Raw genomic sequence first — 10704 nt, forward strand, 5'->3', positions numbered from 1 at the left:
ATTATCCTATAATAACAATGCACAAAAATACTGTGTCTGGAAAAGAAAAAAAAGTTGGTTGAATCGATATAAGCTAGAGAACAATAGTACAGTAAGTTAACTGATCGGTGGCAGCCATGTTTTTGGAGACTAAAATCCCTAAGGAAGCAAGCTTTGTTCTTCTACAAAATGGCTCCTGTATTGAAGACTGAAACAATAAATCACAGGAACAGATTTTGGACGCTACCAAAAATAGGAGGCAAACATAGGCTTTTGTGTTTAAATACATAAATTCGTGCACTGTGAGTTTTCTTCAGAACAGAATAAACAGTATATACATTTCCTGAATAAAGAGACCGAAGAAAGGATAAAAATTTAGAGACGTGTTAGAAGTGGAATCGTTGGGCCACCCCCATGTAATGGTTAAAGTGGCAGATACCGGGCTGTGAGGTAGAGGCGCGGAAAGATGGCGGTAAGTGAAGCTTGAAGTGCTGTGTGAATGGAAAGAATTTTTGATTTTTCTTTTATCATTACAATGAATAAAAGTCTGGCGGAATGTTCCGTATTGTAGAGCCCTGGATAGGAAAAAGAGTGAATTGTGAGCCTGAGCCAGTACAACATGGGCCATGTAACTTCATTTGACATGTGTTCTCCTTCATGAGAGTTTGAGCATGATTACATTGTTTAAAATGTCTTCTCCTTAATAAATTCCCAATGCCACACAAAGTGCTGCAAGGTTGGATTGCTTGTGTTCCCATACAATGCATCTTTCTTGTTGTAATAGTGACCAATATTACCAGGAGAGGAAGGGGGAGGCTACATTTTAGAAATGCCAGCAGAACTCAGAGGAATTGTCTGGGAATTTCCTTTAAAATCCAGGTGTATCTCAGGAAGTGTAGTCAGACGTCCTAAAAAAGCAAAAAAATCCACTGGCTGAGGTTCTACCTCCCGCACTACAACAATAAATTAAAATACCCCATAGAATATAACAATATGTATATGACACTACAAGCAATTCCCTACTATTAGTTCCCATATTCTGGGGGCCGGTAATAGCTGAGAGTCTAAGGCTGCCTGCACACAATGATTGTCACAGGAAAAGATCTTCCTGTCAGATGAACCAATAGGCGCTGTACATACGGCACCGGTCTCTTCTATGGAGGGGAGACCGCTTTCTATTCTGGTCGTTCATCATCAGACCTCATGGGAGACCTCTGTACACATCAGACTATTGTCAGAGAAGAGCCTGACCATTCGTATTGGGCTAGAATCATCTGATGTGTGTACACAGCCTAACTCTCCCTGCAGCATGTACAAACCAAGGAGAGCCCTAATAATAACATTTATTTGTATAGCACCAGCATATAATGCAGCGCTGTACAAATGTCAGACAAACAATGTTAGAGAGGAGTGTATAGGACAGACTTGTCAATCATCGTTCCACTGACCTTGATGATGTCCCTGCAATAAAAGCCCAATATGTAGCACCAGACATGGGTGCAGCTAAGTCCGGAGCTTGTCCCAGCACACGTGACACTAAATCCCATATACACCTTTATTTCTCCCATGATGGACAGACAGAATCCTCACCAAGGATTCACCTGTCATGAAGTTTTATAACTCTAAACAGGCTTAGTCTTAGAGAGCACCATGACAAACATTGTTTAGGAAGAAATACATCAGTTCCCTGTGCATGTCAATCAGTGGCTGTTATGGGATAAGCTAATTTTCAAATTGACAAAACCTTAAAGCGTACCTAAACCCAGAATTTTCACGGGCAACGGGCAGCTCCAGAGCCATGAGTTGCCGGCTGGGATTAGGCCGGAGCCGCATGCGGCTCCTGAGCCTCCTCTTGCTGTGGCTCTGTTCCCTATTTACCACGATGACGGAAGTGTTAATGCAGGCTGTGGTAAATAGGGAATGCCCTCTGAAGGGAAATCCATCTCCTTCGCAATGCAAACGGAGGAGAGGGATTTCTCTTCAGGGGGCGTTCCTAGTAGAGGCGGAGCCATTAGGGCAGGACTCAGAAAGTCCTCCTGCTCACCCCATTAATCGCCTAGTGGCTGAAATAGTTTGCGGACCTCTAGCCTGGGCGATCAAGAATGAATGGGAGCGTAGAGCCTCCCGGGTACCTACGTCACGCATCATGAAAAGCTCTTGGCTGCTCCTTTTTGATTTTGTCGGGAAAAAAATTGCCGATCTCAAGCATGCACTGTGAGATCAGCAAGTTTTTTTTTCAATCTATGTCACCCAATCTTGCGCCTGAACATTGCATCAGGGGTAAAGGAGGGAAAAAGCAGAAGTACAGAACAAGAATACTCGGGTGTCTGCTATCACTGATTAGTCAAAAGATTAAAGGTGCGTACACACTTCCAATTTTTATCGTTCCAATCGAACGACGAACGATCGATTGGGCAAAAAATCGTTCGTAAAAAAGTAACCAACGACGCCGACGAACGAGGAAAGTCGCTGGAAACGAACGACCGGACCGACGGATCGGATTGGACGACGATCGTTGAACATCGTTCGTGTGTACGGTCGTTCGTTGATCGTCCATGTTCAGAGCATGCGTGATGAACGAACGTCCGTTCACTTTCCTGTCGTGCACATAGTTCCTCTATCGCTCAAACGATCGTATCTATTGTGTGTACAATATCTACGAACGATCGTGTCGTTAACTCTATGTGCAGGATCGGTGCTATACGATCGTTCATATATATCGTGCAGGAACGTTCGTCGTTCGTTTTCCAACGATAATAATTGGAAGTGTGTATGTAGCTTTAGCCAGAGCTCTACTTCAACTCATTATCTCTTAGTTAAAGCGGAACTAAATTTCCATTGGTGTGCATTTGTCGGCATATTTGATGATTCTGGTGCATGCTTACCTTTGTGTAGGCACCTGTCCAGGAACTTGTTACCACTGCTTCCCCAACTAAACTTTCTTCACCTACAGGTCCGTGTTCACCACCCAGGCTTAACTGAAGACACTAACTGCAACATATCAAAAGCTATATGATTATTTATGTTTGTAAAATGCCTTTGCATTTCAATATTATGAATAAGCTGCCTAAATGTAACATAATTTCTTGCACACAAACTTGTATTTCCATTCTATATATTTAAATACTGGATTTTTTCTTTAGGTGAATGAATAAATGACCTAATAGAAAGATACCAGAGTTCAGAAATATCTGTACCACAACATCTTCCAAAAGCTTGCATTTTTTTAAAGCCTGAAATAAAAAGATGTCTCTTTTTATATGCATTTTTTTACTGTTTCTTTTCAAATAGCTGAAAATTCATTTAGATTTTTTTATTACCTCTTAAGGATAAGGAAAAGAAGAAAAAGGAAAGCATACTTGACCTCTCCAAATACATAGACAAGACCATTCGAGTGAAATTTCAGGGTGGCAGAGAAGGTACGTATGTAAGAGAAATTCTCGTGTATTTAACTCAGGAATTGGTCTGGTTCTAGCATTGGTAAAAAGGGGCAAAGCATTCTTCTGTAATCCGTTTCTGAGAAGTATGACATTTGGGAAAGTAGCTGTCTGTTGGTGGATTTTTTTCCTGGTTTGTTAGGCAAGCCTAATCACAGTGTTGGTATATATTCTCGCTGTGTTTTCCTATATTTACCATTTGGAAAGTACCATTGTTTTTTGATAAACTTACTGCTGCAATGTCTAACAACAATATGTCTTATTATATAAAAACAGACTGGGTCATTTTCAGTACTGCTTATTATGCAGTACATTTTGAATAGCATCAAAATGCACTTACATTTTATGATATGAACTGTGTGTTTTGGTGTACTGCAATATAGTCCATGTCATAATGCATTGCTTTATTGTTTGTGCTGAGACTCAAAGTATTTTGTAGCTTAAAGACACACAAACTTTTCCCACTTTTTTTACATGCTCCCAAGTACTGCTCAGAATGCTGACAAATGAGAAGCTTTGTTCTCCTGTTTTTTTAAAGTGAATTGCAAACAACATTTTTTAAAGCTTTGTGTTGAATAGGAAAGAGTTGTAACAATTTTTATTCCATTTAGGGAGCTTTCCCTTCACCTCCCTCTCTGTTATGTCAATAGTACACAAATTAGAAAAATCTTTTTGGTGGTAATACAATCAGCAAAAAATTAATGTTAATAGTTAGGCAGTGCTTTAATTATTTTAATATATAATTGTTTGCTAGTATTTTGATGTGTGTTTCCTTTCAATAGCCAGTGGAGTCCTGAAAGGATTTGACCCTCTTTTAAATCTTGTATTGGATGGAACCATAGAATATATGAGAGGTGGGTGTACACTTTTATATTTTGCGAAAAACTAAGCACGACTAAATTTGTCTGTCTCATAAAATATATTGGATTCAAATTGTTGCATAGTAAAGGGCATAGTTTAGGGTTAATGTCAGTAGGGCAAATTATGTCTTTTAGGGACTTTGATGTTGGGGTAACTACAATAACTACATCTAAGCTCTCTGGTTAATCTGTACTATTCTGCTATGTAGAATGCATTAGTATCCATGGCTAGCCATTGTTGACTTTCATAATAACAGAACTAGAAGAGCTGTTCGATCCAGCTGCAGGAGAGCACTCTTTAAAGCAGTGGTCGCCAACCTTTTTGGTCCCACGGACCACTAAAATTACCGGCTCCTGACCGTGATTGCGTGGAAAGCCGGGTGTCACTCAAAGGGGGAGAAACCATAGTGATGTCATGATGGCATAACCCCGCCCAGTTCCCGTTGCAGGTCTGAGGCTGTGATGGGAGAGTGGGCGGGTTGTGTCCAGGGACACAACCCGCACACTTCCCTGAGCCAGGGATTTGTACAGGGGACGTAGTTTGGGGCTCTGGACCGTGCGTCCCACCAGCGGGGTCCTGCTTATCACCCCGTTAGGGGGTGCACCGGCCAGAGCCGTGGACCAACGGTTGGCGACTGCTGCCCTAGAGGCATAACAAGCAAGACAGTGATTCATTAATTTAATGTGTATGTATAGGCATACCAGGTCATGTAATTGTTGCCTGTGTAATATTGGTAAAACTTCCTAGCCCAGAGGCACATACAATGAAAATGTTGGATTTCTCTTCACTTCCTGTATTGGTAACAATCACCAGTACCATCTGGACACAGATAGCAATAGGAACTTGAGGAGGTAAATCTTATTTCCTAATATCTTTGCCTAGAGATACGCGTTAATGACTCGTACCCAGAGGGGGTTAGGGATTCCCATTGTGGTGTTGTTTGTAAGCAAACCGCAGAACCTCAATAGTTGAATTGGGTTAATCATGGATGTTTGAGGTGGGGCGAGAGTTGGGTAGGGAAAGGCATGCAAAAATAATATGAAATGAAATAAAACAAATTGCCTGTATGTTTTGTTATAGGCATGAATTCATTTTACTACACTTTTTAAGTAATCAATCATTAGGATATACATTGACAAAACGTTTGTTTTACAGATCCCGATGATCAGTACAAATTAACAGAGGACACACGACAACTTGGACTTGTAGTTTGCCGAGGGACATCTGTAGTTCTTATCTGTCCACAAGATGGCATGGAGGCTATTCCAAACCCTTTCATTCAGCAGCAAGAGGGTTAATATTTTACAAGGAAACCCCAGTCACATAGATTCCATTGGGATGCACCATACTTCAAGTTGAAGACTTTTTTGTTTTTAAGATTAAAAAAAAAAAAATCCAAACTGTTTTTTTTGTGGTGGCAGATATAAGCCATGTACAACAAGTCAGGACTTGCTCTGTAAGTTTAGTCTATTTCCTTTGTTTTAGTCATGCTTTATTTTAGTGATTCACAACTGGTGTGGCCATGCTGTTTGTGCTTTTTTTTTTTTGTTTTTTAACTCCCTGTAAGCCGTTTTCTTTTTGATTCTCCACTGTATTACATATTTGAAATAAATTTCAAAGAAAAAATTTTGTTCAACATTTATTGTAGAACAGATTCTCCTTTCTTTGTGGATCAAACAGTTTAATTTTGAAAAGCTTGTCTTGTATGTAGTATGTATGCAATCTGTATTACATATTCTGTCTCACTTTTTGCAGAAGTGTGTGTGTATGTGTGTGTTTTTTTAAGCAAATTAGTAATAGAGAAATATGAGTTCTCGTTCTGAAATGACAGCCACCTGGATGTTGGGAAGATTTAGTGGCTATACTATGAGTGACTGACCTGTTTTTAGGCTAGATTAAGAAAAGCGTTTATTTACTGCAGCGTTTTATACTCCAGGCAGAACCACTTGGTTTTTGCAGAAGTTTTGAATGTGTGTGCTTGTCCCAGGTAGGGATAAAATGAAACTTTAGATAGCCAGACAACTTACATTTTCTAAAAGAAATAAGTGTAGTGTGGATTGACACACAATTGAAATTTGGCAATGTGACCTAATGCTTGCAAACTTTTTTTTGTTTTGAAAGTTGAGGTAAAGATGAAAGACCTGATGCGGCTTTTACTTATGCCTAGTTCTATTGTCTTGTCTTGACTTTCGAGTAGTCTGTAACCATTTAAGTCAAAACTTCTTAGATTCATACTTGTTCAGTCAAGGACAAAAAAGCTATAAAGACAAAAAAGGGCTAATTTATGTGACCATTTGTTTTAAATATCTAGTCCAGTCTTTCTTGATCTTCGAAATAACTTTCAGGTCTTTAGGGAACCCCTTCTATACTTACTATATCTACAGCTCACAGTGGTAGTAAGTGGAAATGCATTTTGCATGAGGGGCTTAAATTGTCCCTAGCAACCTCGTGTTTGAAAAAAGGCACTCAGAATATTTATCCAGCAATGTGTACCCAGGGTAACCAGTAAATTGCTGATTGCCACTGGGGTTTTATGCCTTCAGTAAAAAGGTTGATCCAACATGGTCAGCCAAGGTGTTGCAGCCTTTTAAAGGTAGTTGGTTTTACACAACAGCCTCTGAAAAAAATTTCAAAGGAATGTAGGGCAACTGCATTTTGGAACTGATCTGTTTGAAAAAACAAATGTAGAATAGTGATACTTTAGTCAGAAAATGCAAATAAAAAAAAACCCACTAACTTACTGCTGTTTAGCAGACGTCTTTTTTTGTTTTTTTTCTCCCCACTTAAAGTTTTATTGAATGTAGGAGGTAAAAAAAAAGAACATAAACCCACATTCTACAATTACATGTAATGTAATATTATCAGTGGCAATTAATAATAACAGATAATGTGGAGATAAAAAACAAAATAGGTCTTAATAAATTGTATTAAAACCTCAGATTTAACCTCCTGCGTGGTTTATTCCTGTCCAGGGTCTAAACGCAGTACGTTGTTTTTCATGAAAATACATATCATTTTAATAGTATGAGTAAAATAAAGTTTGAAACACAAAATCATGTCAAAATAATACATTAAAAATGTATCAATGTATTCATTCAATACAGTTATTTTGTATTGAATGCAATACAAAATGATTTGAAATTCCGGCTGCGCCCCTATTGCGACGTGCGCACGCACCACCATCACCGGGAACTCCCTATTGACTCGCCAGATGCGCCAGCCAGAGGCAGCAGGGAGATGCAAAGGAAGACGAAGTAAGACACTGGCGGATCACGTAAGGCTCTATTTACTATTACTTATCACTGATTTAGCTACCCCAAGTGTGACTGGGGGTTACCACTTTCAGCATCCTTTTTTTTTTTTTTTTTTACCACTTAGGGGGTTAAATAATAATGTCAAATAATTTCCGAAACCATAAATGTTGGGAAAAGTGACTGCACAGTTAAAGTCACACCTGGACTGATGTATTCATGAGCGTGTGTACATTTACTGTAAATTATACAAAATACACAAATACAACATGTGTATAATGTTTCATCTTTTCATTTTGTATAGTTTAATACTGTTTCAAATATTTGCACAAAATTTTTCTGATAACAGGAACCTAAAAATGTATAGGTTTTGACATTTGTCAGCATGGTTTATAAAACTACTTTTATGCACCAACAAGTCTTTCCAGATTTATGTAAATTTTATGAATCCTGGGAAGGACAGGCAATCTATGTAGCCTACACATTGTCCAAAGCCCACACTTTGCAGGTTTGGGAGTTCCTCCAGTGAAATAAGGACCATTTTGTTATGCTTGCCTGGTCTTACTAATGTCATTGAACATGACATTATTACTGAGCCAAAGTTTGTTGAAAAGCAGTCTCAGATGGGGTCAAAAATTGCTGTATCTAGGGATGCTTGGTTGGTTCCCAAGCCCAATGGCACTTTGTGATTTTTCAGTGATTTCTGGAATTTGTTCAAATTTGATTCCTAATTAATGCTCCAGGTAGATGAACTGTTTGAGAGATTAAGCCCTGCCCATTATGTTGCCACTATTATTATGGACCTTGAAAAATAGGCTACTGGGAAATACCCTTAACCACATTTGGTTTCTTTACTCCAGATGGACATTGCTCTTTGGTTTACAGACCGCTCCAACCTTTTCCCAAAAGGCAATGGGCAAATTGTTACGGCCCCACTAAAAATACACCTCCATGTATCTAGACAACATTGTCATTTTTAGTAGGGACTGGGAGTCCCATCTGCCCAAAGTTTAGTCCATACTAGATTTACTGGACAAGGCAAGTTAACTGGAAATCGAGTGTGGAATAGGAATGGAGGAAGCAAGGTACCTTGGATTCATGATTCATTATAGGAAGAAAGCTTGTAAAACCTCATCTTAGCAAAGTAAAGGCAATCTAGAACTGGCCACACACTCTTTCAAACACGTACAAGCATTCACTGGCATAGTGGAATCATTTTGAATACTTACCCAGCTTTGCCACCATTGCCACCCCTTTGATTGTCTTGACCAAAGGTTGGAAATCAGTCATAAAAATCAGTCAGATAAAGTGGGATTCGGAGGCTGAGAAGCGCTTAAGTCAGCATCTGCCTTGGTATCCCTGGATTCCAAAGACTTTGTGGTTCAAACAGATTCTTTAAATGGGAGTTGGGGAGCTGTCCTCTATCGGGTCAATAGAAAGGAGCATCCTATGGTCTTAGCTCACAGAGGCAGAGAGTATGTGGCACTGGTGCAAGAATGTCTGGCCATCAAGGGCCTAAGACCAGCTGTGCTATTACTAGGTAGGAAATTCAGGCTAGTATCTGATTATACTCCACTAAAATGGATGAAGCAGAATAAAGGTAAATGCTAGGGTGACCCAATGGTTTTTGGCACAGCAAGAATTTAAGTTTGTTGTGGACCATAGGCTCCATGGGATTCATCAGAATGTAGAGGGGTAGGGGTGATATGTACAGAACCCTGGGGGGTGGGCCCTAGATGGCAGGTATGTCCCCCCCTGTTTAGGTAGTGACTGAGAAAGGAAAAAATGATCTGGGTTGGCCTTCCTATCCCACTGCAGTACAGACCAAGCTTTTTAGACGGGCGGAGAGGAGAAGTTGGTAGCTTTGCCTTGGACAATAAAATGAAGCTAAATGCAGCAGCACTAGGCAGCTCCATGTTGAAACTTAACTGTTAATGCGTGTTGGTAGGGGATTCTTTGCTTTTTGTTTTCTTTCTCCATAGTCCAATTTTCTATCAGATGGGAAGGCCATTTCATCAAAGCCTTTAAAACCAGCAATAAACCCAAGGAAGAAAAATGAATTTCAGGGGTGTCCAAGCCTCATTGCTGTCTTAAGAAATTGTCATTGATCTTTGGACTACTTAACAGATGTAAGTGCTGACAGGAAGAACACTTCTCAGATCAACCAACCAAAAGAATCTTTCCAAAATCCCTTGGTAGGTTTGATTGATAGAACTTTGGCATGCCTTGAACAGCATCTCCAACAACTGGCAAAACCCATAGAGACTATGAGTATATGTCTCTCAACAGTCAGTCTCTGCCAACCCAGTTGGGGATATCTCCAGTTCTCTAGTAGTAGGTGATTGGTCTTGTAAAAATGGAACAAAGGCACTATTATCTGCATCAACAGGTCTCCTCGCCCAATGAGGGAGAAGTAGGGTTTGTCCTTGATTTTCAGCAAACTCCAGAGCTTATGGTAGAACATGTAGACTGGAGTTAAGTCCCCACAGGTGTCCTGAGTCAATGTGTCAAAATGTGACTTACACATCTGGAATTGCCCATAAATGAATCACTGGGAGAAAATATTGACTGTTTATGGACTATTCTTTGTGATCTGAAAATGTACAGTTTAAATTAAATTAAATAAATTCAAAAGTTTAAATCCACCATCAGATTCTCCGAGCCCAGAAAAATCAGGTAAAGCAAGTAGAACAGGCTATGGCCAAAATTTTAGCCAATATTAACTTGTGGGGAATGGATAGAGAAGGGCTATTGATCTTTTTTTATTTGTCCACTTAGTAGTTTTACACTGGCTTTTTTGGTTTATTGGGAAGGGAAGGTTTAATTTCCATATTGCAGAGTTTTTTTTCTTCTATAATGGATCAAATTAAAGTAAAGTGTTGGTTTTCTGTTGGAATAATCATGTATAGTTCGAAGTAATCATTGATAAGTAGAATTAAGTGAAGTATTAAGAGAGTATCACTATTTTACGCTAGTGCTATGAATACAGGGGAAATATTTGAGTAGAATGGCAATGTAGGCAGCCTGAAAGAGAGGTTGTCTCAGATGACTTGGCTAATTAGCGGTTTCTCACGTGACAGGATGCAGGCTGATTTGCTGCTCTCACCTAGCAGGCTTAATTTTTCCCATGCTTTTCCCTGACAAAACTTTGCCATGTCCCATTTGCCTCAACTGTG

General features: G+C 39.5%; 1 protein-coding gene across 1 annotated transcript; it reads left to right on the plus strand.

Annotated features, from left to right (window-relative positions):
• The first annotated feature begins 318 nt into the window (after positions 1-318).
• Positions 319-5915, plus strand: LSM7 (LSM7 homolog, U6 small nuclear RNA and mRNA degradation associated). The gene is made up of 4 exons (XM_072405213.1): positions 319-451; positions 3308-3398; positions 4199-4270; positions 5433-5915. The coding sequence occupies exons 1-4, from the start codon at positions 446-448 to the stop codon at positions 5573-5575; spliced, it is 312 nt and encodes a 103-aa protein (XP_072261314.1). The 5' UTR covers positions 319-445; the 3' UTR covers positions 5576-5915.
• Positions 5916-10704: the final 4789 nt, after the last annotated feature.

This window comes from Pyxicephalus adspersus, chromosome 3 (genome assembly GCF_032062135.1).
Source record: "Pyxicephalus adspersus chromosome 3, UCB_Pads_2.0, whole genome shotgun sequence".
NCBI classification, from domain to species: domain Eukaryota; kingdom Metazoa; phylum Chordata; class Amphibia; order Anura; family Pyxicephalidae; genus Pyxicephalus; species Pyxicephalus adspersus.

Excerpts from the sequence above, each read along its gene's own strand:
- LSM7 (XM_072405213.1), top strand. Across the intron at positions 3,399-4,198 it reads ATTTCAGGGTGGCAGAGAAG|CCAGTGGAGTCCTGAAAGGA; the intron begins GTACGTATGTAA and ends TCCTTTCAATAG. Across the intron at positions 4,271-5,432 it reads AACCATAGAATATATGAGAG|ATCCCGATGATCAGTACAAA; the intron begins GTGGGTGTACAC and ends TTTGTTTTACAG.